The 18,720-nt window shown below is 39.9% G+C and overlaps 1 protein-coding gene across 3 annotated transcripts in view; it reads right to left on the bottom strand.

Moving 5' to 3' along the window:
• LOC139155499 (NACHT, LRR and PYD domains-containing protein 12-like) overlaps positions 1-18,720 on the bottom strand; it is a 69,287-nt gene that overhangs the window by 25,778 nt on the left and 24,789 nt on the right. Inside the window, exons 1-3 of one of the 3 annotated variants that reach the window (XM_070730649.1) lie at positions 16,922-16,966; positions 8,262-8,432; positions 2,594-2,764 (exon numbers count right to left, since the gene is read on the bottom strand). In XM_070730649.1, coding sequence (XP_070586750.1) covers positions 2,594-2,764; positions 8,262-8,432; positions 16,922-16,959 — 380 coding nt within the window. In that variant the 5' untranslated portion in view covers positions 16,960-16,966. Of the gene's footprint in view, positions 1-2,593; positions 2,765-8,261; positions 8,433-16,006; positions 16,034-16,921; positions 16,967-18,720 lie in introns of those variants that run through there. The other 2 variants (XM_070730650.1, XM_070730648.1) reach the window with 2 other exon arrangements.

Raw genomic sequence — 18,720 nt, 5'->3', positions numbered from 1 at the left:
CTTTTTTTCCATCCCTGTCTCCTCCCCCCTTTGTGTGTGTGTATGTGTGTGTTCATTCTTGAACCATTTCAAAAAACAGGTGAGGGTTGGTTTTTCTCTCTCTCTTCTTCTTTGGGCGTTTTTTACATTATGATTTACATTATGACATTATGAGAGTCACTTCTCTCTCTCTTTTTTCTCTCTCTCTTTTCTCTCATTCTCTGCCTCTGTTATTTTCTCATTTCTCTCTTTTTCTCCCCCTTTTTCTCTCATTTCTCTCTCACTTTCTCACTTTAATTTCTGTTTTTCTCTTCCCTCTCCCTCTTTTTCCTTTTCTCCCCTTCTCTCTCTCATTTGTTTGTTCTTCCTCTCCCTTGTTCTTTCCCTCCATCATTTTCTCATTTTTCTCTTTCTCCTTTTCTCTCTCTCACATTCCCTCCCCCTCTCACTTCTCCCCTCTCTCTTTATCTCTTGTCTCTCTGCCTCTATCTCTCTGGGGACCAACCAGCAGCAGCATGCACAAGGGCCCTTCAGCGCAGAATGAATGGAAGGGCAATTTCTTTCCCCTTCCCCTCTCGCCCCATCCAAGCATGTCTTTTCTGGAGTATGGGCGTGTGGCTTGATTTACTCAGTTTGGTGAATTGACTCTTAACCTAGCAGTCCCTGAAAGCTCTGCTGGGTGGGAAAGGGCAGTTAAAAGAGAACCAGAATCCCCGCTGGTGAAATGAGGAAGGATTGTCTTTTCTTGTCCTCCAGTTTGTGGATGTTTCTCAACTCTCTTTTAAGATCATCCACCGCCGTCGAACTACAGGAAAGCCGCTACAGCCATTGTTGACCATTGAGAGAAGCCGGCCTCTCTCAGAAGTCAGCGGCAGTGGCAGCAGCCTTCCCTAGAGCAGCAGTGGTGGCTTCTCACGTGCTTCGGTGGTGGCAGTCAGTGGCAGCAGCCTTTCCATAGTCTAGCAGTGGTGGCTTCTTGCACAGTTTGCCAGCAGCACCAGCAGCAGCTCTTTCTCCACAGCTTTCTCATGTTTTGGCGGCCACGGTGGCAGCCAGCCGCCAAACTACATGAAAAGTTGCTGCTGCAGGACTACGGGAAGGCTGCTGCTGACCTTCACCCAACTCCTCCCCAGGCAACATTTGGTGTATAAGACACACACAGTTTTTGACACAGTTTTTTGAGGTAAAAAAGTATGTCTTATACACCTAAAATACAGTATGTGTTTGCAACTGAATTTTCCTTCCCATGGTACTTTTCCGAAATTTAGACAGTTAAAAAGGACCATTATGGCATTGAAACAGAAATGAAAAAGCATCACTTACTATAGCATCTCTATTATACATTGTGGATGTGTGAGACCACTCATAGGAATTTGAAGAAAATATGATTATGTGTTTGCAACTGAACTGTCCCGGTTTGGACTGATTCGCCTGAACCGCTATTGACCTGCTGGTGATGTCACAATGACATCAATGAACCAGTTTGGTCAATGCCCGTCCTTGGGCACCACCATCTTTTTAAAAAATATTTTTTGGAATTAGCCATCTTGTTGTCTTCTCTCTCCTTTTTTGGATTTTTAAAAAACTTTTTTATTTTTGATTTTTTTTTTCTTCTGAGGATGTGCAGAATTTGCATTTCTGATACTGTGCATGTGGTTGCTATCTTGTTTTTGGCTTTTTTAATGTTTAATTTTGATTGGTTTTGGCACCATGCATGAGTGCCCATGCGGTGCTGGAGGAAGCAAACCAGCAGTAAGGTAAGTTAGGACCCAGCCCTTCCTCCCATGATACTTTTCTCAAATTTTAACAGTCAAATAGGACCATTATAGCAATAAAGCAAAAATGAAAAAGCATCACTTCCTCTAGCACAGTGATGGGCAACCTTTTCTTCCTCAGGTACCGAAAGGGTATGTGTGTGCCCTATCATGCATGCCCAAGTGCCCACACCCATAATTCAATGCCTGGGGAGGGTGAAATCACTTCCCCCACCTCCTGGAGGCCCTCTGAAGGCCAGAAACAGCCTGTTTCCCAACTTCTGATGGCCCCAGTAGGCTCGTGTTCCATCCTCCCCAAGCTCCAAAGCCTTCCATGATGCTGGGGGAGGGTAAAAACACCCTCTACTATCCCCCTGGAGGCTCTCTGGAAGCCAAACATGCCCTCCCAGAGCCTCTGTGCAGGCCAAAAATCAAGTGGCCAGCACAAACATGCATTTTGGAGTTGAGCAAGGGCAACGGCTGATGTGCCAGCAGATATGGCTCCATGTGGTACCTATGGCACCCATGCCATAGGTTCACCATCACTGCTCTAGCATCTCTATTGAACATTGTGGATGTTTGAGGCCATCACTGAGAACTTCCATTACTCTGTCATCTCAGTTCTTGAAAGAAAAGTATAAGTTTCTCAAACTCTGTTTTTCCCTGAATTGGTGGATTCCTCTGTGGTCTCTCCACCAAGCCTGCAGAGAAAAGTCCAACAAAATAGAAATATTTCTTGAAAAACAAGCATGAAGAACATGTGTTACCAAATGCACTTTCTCTGCCATGATACTTTTCCAGAATATTGCCCATCAAAGGACCATTATGCCAGTCAACTGAAATGAAAAAGAATAACTTACTCTAGCATCTCTATTGTACATTGTGGATGTTTCAGCCCCTCACACAGAACTTTCATTGCTCTCTCATCTTGGTTCTTGAAGGACAAGAATAACTCCCTCAATGTTTGGTTTTCCCTGAATACTTCTGTTAGATGCCTCATGGTGGATTCTTTGGTGATCTCTCCACCAAGCCTGCAGAGGAGAGTCCAAAATATTTAAATTGTTTTTCAAAGCAAACATCAAAAGCATTTCATAGTTCAGGGCCCGACTCACGAGGGGGGACACGCACTCGACATGGTATTCCTCTCGGAGGAATTGAGTAATGGTCTGAGATTAAGGGGCTTAGAAGTGTTGCCTTTGTCATGGTCAGACCATTTTCTACTGCGGCTTGATTTCTTGGCTCCAATCCTGCCCCGCAGGGAGGCGGAACTGACTAGGTGGTTCCGCCCCAGATGCCTGATGGACCCAGAGGGCTTTTAGAGGGCACTTGGGGTTTTACCAGATTCACTCATCCACTATCTCTTGCCATTGCCTGGAATAGGGCTGCAATGGAGGCTCTTGACCAAATTGCGCCATTGCGACCTCTCTGTTCTCTGTGGCACTAGACCCCGGAGAGCTCCTTGGTTTACTTAGGAACTCCGGGAGTTGAAACGCCAGAAGAGACGTCTCAAGAAGCGATGGAGGAAGAGTAAATCCAAATCCTTGTAAAAGCTCACATTAAGACTTACAAAGTAGCGCTCAAGGTGGCAAGATGCGTGTATCATGCCACCTTGATTACATCAGCGGAATCCCGCCCAGCCACTATTTTTAGGGTGACCCACTCCCTTCTGAATCAGGGGGGAGTTGGGGAGCCCTTGCAGAGCAGTGCCAAGGAGTTTAACTCATTTTTCACTGATAAAGTCGCTTGGAGCCGGGCGAACCTTAACTCCGATTGCATAGCAATGTCAGCTGACAACAAGTCAGTCGAGGTGACTGGGGCAGTGTTCCCTCTAATTTTTTTTTGGGGGGGGGCGGAAAAGTATAGTGTCTGAGCAGCAGTCCCTTTGGGACTGGGCGGCACAGAAATAATAAATAAATAAATAATAAATAAACAAACAAACAAACAAAAAACCCACCCTGTTTTGCCTCAGATAATTTCAAAATAAAATACTGTACTGTGTGTCTATAACAGTGAGCTCATAATAGGGCAACTCTATCAATATCAAAATGCCACTTAAATACTTCAGCTAGTTTCAAACTAGATTTTGATTTTCTTTCTCTCTTCCTTACTCCCATTCATTTTCTTTCTCTTTTCCTTCCTCTCTTTTTTCTATCTGTTTCTCTCTCTTCCTCTCTCCCTCCTTCCCTCTCACTCTTTCCCTCTCGGCTTCTGGGCAGGTTTGGAAAACTCTGAGTTGATGATGATTTTTAAGTGAGCGATTGCTCACTGCTCAGCTTAGAGGGAACTATGGACTGGGGCCCGTCCTTGTTCATCTGTCTGGGAGGAGTTTGACTTGGTGACACCTGATGAAGAGGACAAGACCATTGGAGCTGTGAGTTCTGCCACCTGCTTCCTGGATCTGTGTCCCTCTTGGTTGGTTTCGGCCAGCCGAGAGGTGACATGGAGCTGGGTGTAGGAGATTGTCAATGCTTCTTTGGGGAGGGGGACCTTCCCAGCTCCCTACAAGGAGGCATGTGTGTGCCCCCTCCTCAAGAAGCCTTCCCTGGACCCAGCCGTGCTTAATAACTACCATCCAGTCTCCAACCTCCCCTTTATGGGGAAGGTTGTTGAGAAGGTGGTGGCACTCCAACTCCAGCAGTCCTTGGAAGAAGCTAATTATCTGGGCCCTCAACAGTAAGAATTCAGGCCTGGCTACAGCATGGAAACTGCTTTGGTCGCGCTGATGAATGATCTCTGGTGGGCCCGGGACAGGGGCTTGTCCTCTGTTCTGGTGCTTCTTGACCTCTCAGTGGCTTTTGATACCATCGACCATGGTATCCTTCTGCACCAGCTGAAGAGGTTGGGAGTGGGAGGCACTGTTCTTCAGTGGTTCTCCCCCTACCTCTCCAGTCAGTCGCAGTCAGTGTTAATGGGATGCCTCAAGAGTTGGTCCTCTCCCCCCTGCTATTTAATATCTACATGAAACCAGTTTTACATCTCCACCCCATGTCCAGTCAACGAAGCAGTGGAAGTGATGTGCCAGTGCCAGGAGACTGTTGGGGTCTGGATGGGTGTCAACAAGCTCAACCCAACCCTGACAAGATGGAGTGGCTGTGGATTTTGCCTCCCAAGGACAATTCCATCTGTCCGTCCATTACCCTGGGGGAGGAATTATTGCCCCCCTCGGAAAGGTTCTGCAACTTGGGCATCCTCCTTGATCTACAGCTAACATTGGAACATCATCTTTTGGCTGTGGCGAGGAGGGCGTTTGCACAGGTTCGCCTGGTGCACCAGTTGTGGCCCTATTTGGACAGGGAGTCATTGCTCACAGTCACTCATGCCCTCATCACTTCGAGGTTCGATTACTGCAACGCTCTCTACATGGGGCTACCTTTGAAAAGTGTTCAGAAACTTCAGATCATGCAGAATGCGGCTGCGAGAGCTATCGTGGGGTTACCCAGATTTGTTGTCTCTCCAACACTCCGTGGCTTGCAATGGCTGCCAATCAGCCTCCAGTCACAATTCAAAGTGTTGGTAATAACCTTTAAAGCCCTACCTGGCATCGGACCAGAATACCTCCAGAACCGTCTTCTGCCGCATGAATCCCAGTGGCCGATAAGGTCCCACAGAGTTGGCCTTCTCCGGGTCCCATCGACTAAACAGTGTCATCTGGTGGGCCCAGGGGAAGAGCCTTCTCTGTGGGGGGCCTGGCCCTCTGGAATCAACTCCCCCCAGAGATACTGCCCCCACCCTTGTCTTTTGCAAATTGCTTAAGACCCACCTGTATCGCCAGGCATGGGGGAATTAAGACATCTCCCCCAGGCTTATATACTTTTATGTATGGTATGCTTGTGTTGTGTGGTTTTTAAATGATGGGTTTTTAGATGCTTTAAAAAAATATATTAGATTTGATACATTGTCATATTGTTATTATTATTGTTGTGAGCCGCACCGAGTCTCTGGAGAGGGGTGGCATACAAATCTAATTAATAATAATAATAATAATAATAATAATAATAATAATAATAATAATAAATTATTGAATCTCTGTAAGGTGTGGAAAAACAATAAAAAAATTAAATCACCCAAAAAAGTAACAGTTTTCTTGAACTTTACTAATACAAATATCTAAAAATAATGCAAAAATATATAAAATAGTGAAAAGAATAATAGAAAGTGCAAAAAGAAAGAGAAATGACTTTCCTTTTTTCATGATGAATACAAACAAACTGGGTAAGCTACAGTATTTACCTCCTCTATTAATATCACAAAATATCTCTCTTTTCCATATTTAATCTCTTATCTATAAACAAATTCTTAAAATCTCATCATTTAGTTCTAATCAGCAAAAATTCAATAAGAATTGCCAGAAGTAATTACATACATAACATTAACTTTAATGAAATAAAGCAACATAACAGTAATAGCATTATAGGCTTATATACTGCCCCTTTACAGCACTTTCTGAATAATTTACAATGTACCGTAAGTATTGTTTGCATATTGCCCCAAGCAATATGAGTTCCCATTTTGCCAACTATGGAAGGCTGGAAGGCTGAGTCAACCTTGAGTTCCATCAGGATTTAGCTCCAGGCTGTGGGCAGAGTTTGCCTGAAGTATTGCATTCTAACCACTTTGCCACCAGAGCTCCTTTTTCTTTACTTTTTACACAATATTTTTTTCACTTTCTCCAAATGTAGAACAAAAGATCTCTTCTCCCCCATTCTCTTATCTATAATAAAAATTTTCATGTCTCTGTTCAGCAAAAATGCATTACGTGTTAAGGAGCACCAACATAAATATTTTCAACTTTACCAAAGAAAACAACTTTACACTTCTTCCCTTTCCTTTGACCTTTAATATTTTTAAATAGTCTTACAGAGCTTGATTTTGTTTCATTTGCTCTTTATTTCTTTCAGAAAACCCTTCAAAACTTTAACTTCTTTAAACCAAAAATAAAAATAAAAACCCATCTGTTATCCTTTTGTTTTGCTATTTGTGTATTAGTTAATAAAGAGCTGGTTTCATTTGTGTATCTAGAGTAACATATTTTTCCATATCATTGTTGTCCAATTGTCTCTCCTATATCTCCTATATCTTTTCTTCCATTCATATATCTTTCCCTCTATTCTTCATTGACGTATTTTATTCTTATATCTTTTCTTCTATCCTTTCCTTGCTATATATTACTACACGTTTATTATCTTCAGTGTGTATTGGACAAAATAAAATAAAATAAAATAAACCACAATCACAGTTTTATCCAGTAAAGCTTCTTCTTCCTCTTACACAAACTCTTTCAAATCCAGATTTATGATAGTGGACAATCTTAAGTGATTTGAGCACATTATTCCCAAATATCCTTGATTTTTTCCAGACTATTTTCCTCTACTCTGTCTCTTCTCCTTTAATTATAATTTTTTTTTTTTTGTTATCTCTGGTGTTCAACCTTCAAAGTTCCATCTTACCATTTTCCCCAATCAACAACATTTCCCACAGGAAGATTTCTTGTATTTAATTTCAAAATCTTCATATATTCTAAATAACAAAATTTCTTTTGGTGAGGAATGAAGGAGAATCGCCCAGTGTAATCAAAGTTCTGAATTCTGAAGGATCCTAACATACAGAAAGCAGTTAACAAGCAATTTACATAAATGATTAAGAAAGGAAATTTGCCCAAACAGGACTGACAATGACTTTTGCAAAGGTAGGCAAACTTTTATCACCCAGGGCTCTAAATCTCCTCATGGGGAGCTGTTCTTTGGAGTGCTTGGAGATTATTCTGAGTCCTCTTTTTGTTCAGAGAGAAGTTGCCAGTGCTTTTCTGGAAGTTTGGTAAGTGCAAAGTATTCAATGATAACAATAATCAAAATGCTACATATAGGAAGGCAAGTCTTCCTAGATGGAAATTAAAATCTTTAATGTAGATTAGCAATTACCTTGCAAGTCAATATTTATATTAAAGAAAATTCCCAAAATCCTAAGGAGAAGAAATTTTCAGGGATCTTTACTGTATTAAAGGAAGTTAGTGAAAAAATGAAGAGAACGTTCAAGAAGTGATGACAATATGACATAAGCCACCTAAATAACAAAAAGTTTGCAATAAATTTCAGACAAAATCTTATCAAAATGTGTAAACAAAATTAAAGTATATGAGAATTCTCAAAGAATGACCAAACATTATAGACCTATAAATCTACATACAGCTGCAAATTTTTTAATCAGTGTAATTACTGTCATATCTGCACATTGCTGAATGAACATTTATAAACTTCTGAATTCATTCCTAGGAACTTACTTTCTCCCTCAAAAATTAGACCACTTGCTAGATTCTCGGCAGTTAACAGATGAGAAAGTATCTCACATCCCCCCAGAAAACTGTCTTTATACCATTTTGATTATAATCACAGATAGAATTGTATCTTAGAAAACAGAAGAAAGAGAATATGGTTAAACGTCACAACTGTAATTATTTTTCTATGAATAATTTTCCAGAATTCAAGAGAAAGTAACACATACCAAACTGTAAAAATAATACTGATCACTCACCCTAGTATTTCCACTTTACAGTCTTGATGTTGGAGCCCATCACACAGCAGTTCCATTGCTATCTCATGTGTGTCCTTGAGAAACAACTGTAAATGTTTCAATCTCTGATTTTTCCTGAAGACTTCAGCAAGATGCCTGCTGCAGGACTCTGTGAAGGACCATCTACTTAAGCTGCAAATGCAGAAGAATTCAAATTATGCCTTCTCATTAGTAATAACAGATATAAAAATAGATGGTATAGATAATAATTATTAAAAGCAATTAAAACAAAAGCAATAATTATGGCATTTAATCCACAAATCTAAAGTATTATATGGTTAGGTATGTACACTACATTAAAATTGCCCTATAAATAATATATAGATTATGTTAAAGTAAAAAAATAAGTTGTAGAATGCAAATCTTGGATTTGGCACATTTCATGTGTGCAGTTGTAATCTAAAATGTATTCCAATTAGAATGAAATTCTAAATCTAATTTCCTTTTAAAATAAGAAGTTAATTTAAACCTTAACATATATTCTCACAAAGGAAAAGGGCTATGGCCAACATTGCAGTGGTATGGAGTTCCCTCCACTCCATGGGAAGCCCCAAATCCCAGCTGTTTGGAGACCTGGGACTGACTAGAACCAGGCCAGATCCAAAGAGAGGCACCAGTCAGTGGTCCAGAAGGGCTTGGAAACCTACCTCCACCCCCAGGGAGCTGGCATCAACTTCTCAGCCAGCAGCTGAGAAAGACAACCCTTTCATCATTAGCTGGGATGGCCACAATCGAACTGATTGATTGACAAGATTGTGGATTATCTGGGTGACAAATCTAAGGTGTGCTGGAGAGGGGTGAAGAAGTGCAAAATATTAAGACAATTGAATTACAAGAACTAGGGGGGAGAGGGAGAAAAGAGGCGGAGAGTAGAGAGGAATCAATATCGGATGAAAATATGCAAGAACCGGAGATCAGATATAAACGACCAAACAGTGGCAAAGAAGGGGCAACTACAAGGTCTAGAGCAGGAGGTAGAAAGTGGAACTAAGAAAATAACTACAGATGAAGAACTATCACTAATATCCATAAACATCAATGGTATAAATGCTTTACAGAAAAGGAATAAAATATGGCACAAATTGGCTAAAAGCAACCCAGATATAACCTATCTCCAGGAAGTACACATCACGAAAGATCAGCACTCAGTCTTAGAATGTCCAAAACTAGGTAAACTTTTTGCTTCCCTAGCTCCAGTTAAGAAACGCGGAACTGTAATTTATGTCAAACCACGATTAAATCCCAAATTACTATACTCTGATGAAGAAGGAAGGATCTTGGCAATACAAATAAACAAAGGAAACACCCCCACAGTAATAATCTCAATATACGCTCCAAATAAAAAACAGGCTGAATTCTATGCTAAAATACACAAAATTCTATTAGACATTGACTCAAAAAAGTTCGTAATAGTTGGAGATTACAACTCGATAGCGGATAGAAAAAAAGATTACAAAAGCAGTAACAAGAAAAAAGCTAGAAAAACTCTTCCACATACCTTCAAACATATGGTAGAAGAATTCTTATTGAAAGACACGTGGAGATCTTTACACCCAAATAATAGATACTATACATATTTTTCATACCCGCATAAGTCGTGGTCAAGAATAGACATGGCGTGGGCCAACCAAGAATTCACTCAAAATATTACAGAATCAGAGATCCTCCCTAACACTTGGGCGGACCACAATCCAATTTGGCTAAAATGGACGGAGCAAGAAAGATCTATTAGGAAAAGGTGGTCATTAAACCAATCCATTATTAAGGAAAAGGAATATACACTAAAAATGGAAAAGGAATTAAAATATTTCCTAGAAATAAACGATAATGGCGAAACAAATAAAGCCAACTTATGGGACACTACGAAGGCCTATATCAGAGGCTTATCGATAGCATACGTAGCGGGTAAGAATAAGCAAAAGAAAAGTGAAATGCAAAAACTGACTCAAAAAATTACCACTTTAGAAGAAGAACTTCATAAAAATCCATCTGACCCCAAAACACTAAAAGAACTGAATTTGACAAAACACAAGGTGAACTTATATAATCAGGAGGAACTGGCACAAAAAATTAGAAGCCAAAAACAAAACTTTTTCAAAAATGCCAACAAGCCTGGGAGATGGCTAGCGTGGAAACTAGCCTCTCAACAATCAGATAGATATATTGAAGGTTTAATTGACTCGCAGGGGGAAAGACAAACACAGGAATTTTAAAAAAAAATTATAGCTGAACAATTCTATTCCAATCTATACAACCAAGAACAGGTGGAGGAAAGTAAAATTAATGACTACCTAGAACAAATAGAATTACCAAAAATTTCCGAAGATCAAAAAACAAAATTAAATGACAAAATTACGATAACTGAACTTAGGCAAATTCTTGGTAAACAAAAAAAACAATAAATCTCCCGGACCGGATGGGATACCTTTTGAGTTATACAAGACTTTACAAGGAATATTAGAGACATATATGTTAGAACTATTTAATGATATCCTATCGGGCGGGAATATACCAGAGTCCTGGAAGCAGGCATACATTACTTTAATTCCTAAAAGTGAATCTGAAAAATCCCTAATCCAAAACTACAGGCCAATTACCCTCCTCAACACTGACTACAAAATTTTAGCGGCAATTATTTCTGAAAGATTAAAACCAATCTTAAATCAAATTATCCACACTGACCAAAGCGGTTTTCTCCCGTACAGACAAATCAAAAATAATACTAGAACGATACTGAATGTAACTGAATATTACGATGTAATATGTATAGATTGGAAGACAAGCTGCATTGGTCTTTGTGGATGTGGAAAAAGCGTTTGATAAAATTAACTGGAGATATTTCATACTGCAGATACAAAAAATGAATTTTGGAGATCAATTAGTGGGTTTAATTAATACATTATACTCGCAGCAAAAAGCTAAAATAATAATTAATAAAGAAATGACTGAGGAAATACAAATTAGAAAAGGTGTAAGGCAAGGATGCCCGCTGGCACCATTGATTTTTATAACAGCATTAGAAGCATTACTGATTAAGATACGAAACAACTCGAAAATAAAAGGATTAAAAACCAAAAATGAGGAATTTAAGTTACAAGCTTATGCGGATGATATGGTATTCATTCTGGAAGACCCACTGATATCAGGCAAATATTTATTAAAAGAAATAGATGACTTTGGAGCAGTGGCAGGGTTAAAAATAAATAAAAATAAAACTAAGATAATAGTTAAAAATATGACTTTAAATCAAAGACTAGAACTAGAAAATGAACTGGAAATCCAAATTGCTCCAAAGGTAAGATATTTGGGAATAATTCTCACAGCCAAATGTAGTACCATATACAAAGACAATTATGAAAAATTTCTGCAAATGACAAAAACAAATTTGGATAAATGGGCCAATCTCCAACTTTCATTTCTTGGAAAAATCGCAGTGATAAAAATGAATATACTCCCTAAGATTCTTTTTCTCTATCAGACAATACCCATAAAATTACCCAGGAAATTTTTTGATTCACTAAAGAAGTTCACCCATCAATTTATTTGGAGCAAAAAGAAAGCCAGGCTAAAATACAAACACCTACAGGACCACAGGAGCAGAGGAGGGATGGGAGTGCCGGACTGGAAGCTATATTATAAAGCTGCATCATTAAATTGGATAAGAGAATGGATCACCTTAAGGGATAAAAGAATACTAGCCTTGGAAGGCTATAACCTGGAATTTGGTTGGCACTCATATTTAATTGGGAAAAAGGGTAAATTACTTACACACTTCGAACAGCATTTTGTGAGAAAAAGTCTAATAGAAACGTGGCAATCAGTGCAAAAGTCCCAATACTTGCAAACACCAAGATGGCTCTCACCGAATGAGGCCATTACATATCCCAAGACAATGATCCTAAAGAATAAGATAACATATGATCAATTATTAAATGAAAATGATACACTAATTTCTAAATCAGACCTCCAGGACAAAGGAATCAAATTGGACTGGATTCAATATTACCAAATTAGATCCAAATACAAAGAGGACAGGGAAAGGCAAGGATTCCAGAAAATGGGCACATTTGATAAAATACTATTGGGCGCAGATGATAAACAAATTTCTAAAATCTATAAATATTTGCTTTACCAAGAACTTGCCGAAGAGGAAGTTAAAGGTAACATGATAGCCTGGGGGCAAAACTTTGGGTATACGATAAATTTACCAGAATGGGAAAAAATTTGGGCAAATAATTATAAAATAACACTTTCAATTCCATACAAAGAGAATATATACAAGATGTTCTACAGATGGCATCTTCCCCCAGCCCGTCTATCTAAAATGTACCCAAAATTGTCCCCCATCTGTTGGAAGTGCCGGGAAAAACCAGGCACTTACTATCATATGTGGTGGACATGCCCAGTAGTCAGACAATTTTGGGGGGAAATCCAAAATATGATTGAAGAAATTGTAAAAAAGGAAATAAAAATAAGACCAGAACTCTTCTTATTAGGAATATTCAGACAACACTTCTCAAAACATGACAGACATCTAATATTACATATCACAACAGCGGCTAGAATTATGTATGCCCAATCATGGAAAGAGGAGCTCCCTCCCACAATCTGCAGTGTGATGAATAAAATCTACCAGGTGGTTGAAATGACAAAGCTGACCTATGAGTTACAAGATAGGGACATGGAAGACTTCCATAAAAGCTGGGACAGGTGGTATATCTGGGTTGCCCCCCAAAAAATAATAAATTAGAACTAAATTATAACTTATCTAAATTAAAATTAGGAACCTCAATACCAAATTCAAAAGTAACAAATTCAATTACAATTTATACACTTTAAGACACTATAGCACCATTATACCATTGAAGGATAGATATATGAATGATAAAATGTTATGAAGAATTGGAAATGTATATATGCAATTGATGTATAACAAAGTAATAAAAGGACTAGACTTAAGCTGCACACTAAATGTACTACTCTTAGAGTAGTTTAAATGTAAATAACAATATCAAAATGTAATTGATAAAGCAGAGTGCTTTATTTTTATTTTTCTTAATTTCACACCTTTTTCTTCTCTTACTCTTTTTCCTCTCTCTATTTAAATTTTGTGTACGTTGTGTTGTACTATATGTATTGTAATTGTGTGATTTTATTGTAAATATTTAATAAACCTTATATATATATATATATATAAGAAGTGCTAAAGTTGGTGAGTGTTTGGCAGATTTAATGATTAAAAGAAGAAAATTAAAACGTAAAGGATTTCAAAATGGAGCAAGTGGCTATCTAGCAATTAGAAAGATCATAGAGAGATTTAAAGGAGCAGGATTAAACTTTGAGAATGTTCTTATAAATGACCTGGTGGAAGTTAAAGTGAGTGGGATAAATAAAAATGTGAAGAAAACATTTTATAAGTGTTAAGTGGATTTAAAATACAGATATTTTTTTAAAAAAATAGAGCTGTTTTGTTATATTGGGAATTGACAATGTCAAATGCTGGTTAAAAGAAAATACAACAGCAGTTTATGAAAGCATGTTTATGCTAACAACTGGAGACTGACCTTGACTAGAAGAAGATATCTAGGAGTTTAAAAGAATTTAAAAGCAGTTTGTAAACTGTTATTGTATTTGATGGTGTAATATTTGGTGATAGAAGATGATTTTGAATTGGACTGGATTGAAATACCTAGAGACCACCATTCCCTGTAAGCTGCGCGTGCTCCAAAATACCCCCACGTGCACCCTTTTCCTCGGTGGCACGCTTGGGGGGATGGGCGGGGAGGCGCAGGCAGTAGAAGGGAGCCGCGGCCGGCTGCATCCCGCCCGCCCCGCCGCTCTTTCTCCTCCGCTGCAAGAGAGGCGGGGCAGGCGTTCTCCGGAGGCTGGCGGGCACGCGGGCTGGCGCGCGCTCTCCCCATCTCCCTGCCTGCCTGCCCGCCCGCCCACCCGCCCGCCTGCCCGGAACATTCAAAGTAAGAGCGAAGGGTTTTCTTATTTTGAATGTTCTGGGCCGGCTGGCAGGGAGATGGACAGAGCGCGCGCCGGCTGCCGCCCGCCTGCCCAATCTGCCTCTCTTTCTCCTCCGCTGCAAGAGAGGCGAGGCAGGCATTCTCCGGAGGCTGGCAGGCGCGCAGGCCGGCGCGTGCTTTCCCCATCTCCCTGCCCACCTGCCCGCTCGCCCGGAACATTCAAAGTAAGAGCGAAGGGTTTTCTCCTTGTCTTCCGTAAACTACTTAAGACCCATCTATACCGCCAGGCATGGGGGATTTGAGACACCTTTCCCCCAGGCTTATTATAATTTATGTTTGGTATGTATGTGTTGTTTGGTTTTTTAAATTGATAGGGTTTTTAGTTTTTTCTTAATATTAGATTTCTGCCTGTACAATATTGTTTTATCGCTTGTTGTGAGCCGCCCCAAGTCTTCGGAGAGGGGCGGCATACAAATCTAATAAATTATTATAATTATTATTATTTTGAATGTTCCAGGCCGGCTGGCAGGGAGATGGGCAGAGCGCGCACCGGCCCACTCGCCCGACATTGTAAATCACTTTTGCCAGCCTCCGGAGAATGAAAGTGAGAGCGACAGACCAAGATAGAGAGAAAGTGAGAAAGAGAAAGAGAGAGAAAGAGGGGGGAGAGAAAGAGATAGCAAGAGAGAGAGAACGAGAGAGGGAACGAGTGAGAGAAAGAAAACAAGAGAGGGAAAGTGAGAAAAAGAGAGAGAGCAAGAGGGGGAGAGATAAAGAGAGAAGGAAAGAAAGAAAGAAAGAGATGAGAGAGGAAGGAAGGAAGAGAGTGGGAGAGAGGAAGAAAGCAAGATAGAGAAAGAGAGAGAAAGAAAGAAAGAAATGAGAGAGGAAGGAAGAGAGTGAGAGAGGAAGAAAGAGAGAGAGAGAGAAGAGTGGAAGCAAGAGAGAGAGAAATGATAGAAAAAACAAGACAAAAAAAGAGAAATGAGAAAATGATTGAGGCAGAGAATGACAGGAAAGAGAGAGAAACAGAGAGAGAAGTGACTCTTGATTTAAAGCATATGGTAAAAGCACTTAAATAATAACAGAGAAAAAACCCAGCCCTCACCTGTTTTTATTAATAGTTTTGCTGGTTGTTTTAGTTTTAATAGTAATGGATTTTGGTTTTTTAAAATTATTAATTTCTTTTAATAAAAAAGAAAAGATTTATTTATTTATTTATCTATTTATCTATTTATTTATTTATTTATTTATACTTCTATGCCGCCCAATCCCAAAGGGACTGTCACTCAGACACTATACTTTTCCGCCCACACCGAAAAAAAATTAGAGGGAACATTGCTAGAGACTATATGGACTTGAAGGACTATATAGATTTGTGATAAAATAAAAATTTGTGAATTATGAATAGTCAATTTGTGAATTGACAATATGGAGATGTATGTTTATAAAAAACTAGCCAGGATGTTAAAATACATTTATGAAGATTTTAAAAATTGTATTTTGGAATTTAGATGTGAAAAGAAAACAGAAAAGGACCTGAAACATAAGGACACTTAGAATTAACACTGGTGGGAAACGAAGATGAAGAAAAAGAAGAACAAGGAGATTACAAAGATGAAAAGAGAACTGAAGAGAAAAAACAGATTGATTTACTGTGATTTACAGTAAAAAGAAAAAGGAATAGGAAATTGAAAATAAAAGACAGATTGATGATTATATCGGAAGACTTACATTTGTTTCATTATCTCTGTCTCCCTCTTCTCCTTTCTTTTCATCCCTGTTAAAGGGTTGTTATCTGCACCTCATATTTCCTGCTCTGTGCTGTATGCTATTGTTCGGTGCAAAAAAACGTACCTCTTATAGCAAAAAAACCCTCATGTTCCATCGGGTCACGGACCCCTTTGGCCCAACGCAATATTTGAGAAGCACTGTTTTAAAGAAACAGTAAATACAATGATCCCTCAGTGATGATGGATAACTGTCCTATGCAATCCTGTCTAACATATGGTTTGTCAATACAAGTGAGGTCAATAATAAGATAATGGTTGTCACAGAGGTCCTGAAATCTGGAGTAACACTAGATCTCATCCCAAGACCTGGCCTACTCTTAGATTGGGAGCTCCACCACAGTCAAAGAATGAAATGCAAGTCACACATGCTGGGCAGCAACTATCCCCAGCCTGTCCCTAAAATTTCATGTAATGGTACTTACAACCAGGTGTCAACAAAGAGGCACAATTAAAGAAATAGAAGAGAAGACCGATAAGATCGAAGTGAGACTTCATACCTCAGAAAATAGAACTACAAATATTAATAGAGATCTCGAAGAAGCTGTTATCAATCTAGAAGTAGAGAAATCAAAACATTCCAGAAAACAAAGAAGAAAGCCTTTCTGAAATCATGGCAGAGATTATTGTGGGCATAACAAACTCAACCCCTCAGAGAGCACTGAGGGAAATGTCCATAATCATTAATTTGCGAGGGAGGTACATGTGCATTGAGGGGCGAAGTATATAATTTGGCAAGGGAGAACACGGTAACATATATAGAGAAAGAAATAATTGTCCTTAAGCAAATAACCAGATGGGTAAGGGAGAAAAGGGCTTCCTTTTTATAAGCACAGAATAACCTTTCGATGGTTAATACCGGAGGGACTCCTCATCACGTTTCTTGAAAAAGAACATAGGATCAACTCAGTACAGGGGGGTCATAGAATTCTTCAATCTCCACATCAATGATAGAAGATCTAGATCCAAAGGAGGGAATGGAGAAAGAAGGAATAAGTCATGATGAATTAGGTTCAGAAGAACTCCCCTCCCAAACAGAGATAGGTCAGATTCAAGAGATTAAACAATTCCAGGATGATGGAGGACAAGGCACGACAACAAGATCTAAAACAGGGGCAAAGAAAGAAAACTAAAGGAAATCATTCTAAGATAAAGTCAACAGAAGAAATAAAGTTAATATCAATGAACATTAATGGATTAATGGAAAAAATATTTTACATACTCATTAAGTGTAATCCAGTCATTATTTGTCTACAAGAAACCCACATCAAAAAAGATCAATCAGATTGGAAGATATAGTCAAAGATCCTATGATCGCGTGGGCTAAAAACATCCAACATAACATACACTTAGCAGACTGGGAGAAATCATGGAGTATTATTTGTAAAATCACACTGTCAGCCGCATATAAAGAAAACTTTCATAAACTTTTTTACAGATGGTACCTGCCCCCACAAGACTTACAAAGATTTACATGAAATTAAATGATACCTGTTGGAAATGTAAGAAACAGACAGGCACTTTTTTGTGGTGGTCCTGCCCCAAAATTCAAAAATTATGGAAAAATACTCTTAGATGGCTTACAAAAATTATAAAGGAGGAGATAGAACTCACACCAGAAGGTATGCTTCTATGCAGTGAAGGGCTGCCAAAAATTTTACTACCACCCTGTGGGCGTGGCTTATGCAGGACACCCTGCATTTTCTTTCAACATCTTTCAGTGCAAATTGGGTGCTCTGAGGTGGAGCTCCATTTTGCTTCTAGAAATCTGGAAAAGACAATACCCAAAACAAACGCTTCCTCTTATGACACATATAATCACTGCGGGAAGAATTTCAATTGCACAAATGTGGAAAAAAGATCAGACCCCACCCGAAAATGTAATAATGGAAAAAATCTATAGATGCGCAGAAATGGACGAAATGACGAACGCAATCAAAGGAATAAAAAGTAAAGAAACCAAAGACACATGGCACAAATGGCATGAATGGATCCGGAATAAAAACAAAATGTAACAATACAGAGCATCAGTGTATATATAGGTAAAAACTAGCATTTTATAATACCGTGTTTCCCCGAAAGTAAGACAGTGTCTTACTTTCTTTTTACCCCCAAAACCCCCACTACGTCTTACTTTCGGGGTATATCTTACATTGGAAAGGAGGTGGGCGAAGGAGGGCGCAGCTCCGGCCGCTCGCCTCGGAGCCGGTCGGCCTCGCTGGCCGCTTGCAGCCGAGCCACCGGCGCCACCGCCTCCTGCTGGCCGCCCTCTTTCGCCCAGCGTCGCTTCGGAAGCTGCTGAATGCCATCAGGGGGGCGCTTGGCGACCGCCTCTCCACTCGCCAAGCGCCCCCCTGATGGCATTCGGTGGCTTCCGAAGCGACACTGGGCGAAAGAGGGCGGCCAGCAGTGGCGGAAGGTGAGAGGTGCATCTTCGATATGCCGGAAAGCTGGAGAAGGGGACGTCCGGACCCCCCACCCCCAGCAGAAGCCAAGGGGGGGGGTCCTTTCAAGCGGCGCTGGGCGAAAGAGGGCAGGCGTCCAGCAGCAGAAGGCGAGAGGTGCCTCCTTCTCCGGCTCTCCAGCAGATCGAGCGTGCAAAGAGGCACCTCTCACCTTCCGCCGCTGCTGGCCGCCCTCTTTCGCCCAGCTTTGCTT

Source organism: Erythrolamprus reginae, unplaced genomic scaffold (genome assembly GCF_031021105.1).
Source record: "Erythrolamprus reginae isolate rEryReg1 unplaced genomic scaffold, rEryReg1.hap1 H_23, whole genome shotgun sequence".
Taxonomy (NCBI): Eukaryota; Metazoa; Chordata; class Lepidosauria; order Squamata; family Dipsadidae; genus Erythrolamprus; species Erythrolamprus reginae.
Note: the sequence above shows the minus strand (reverse complement) of the source record. Positions and strands in the feature narration are given on the sequence as shown.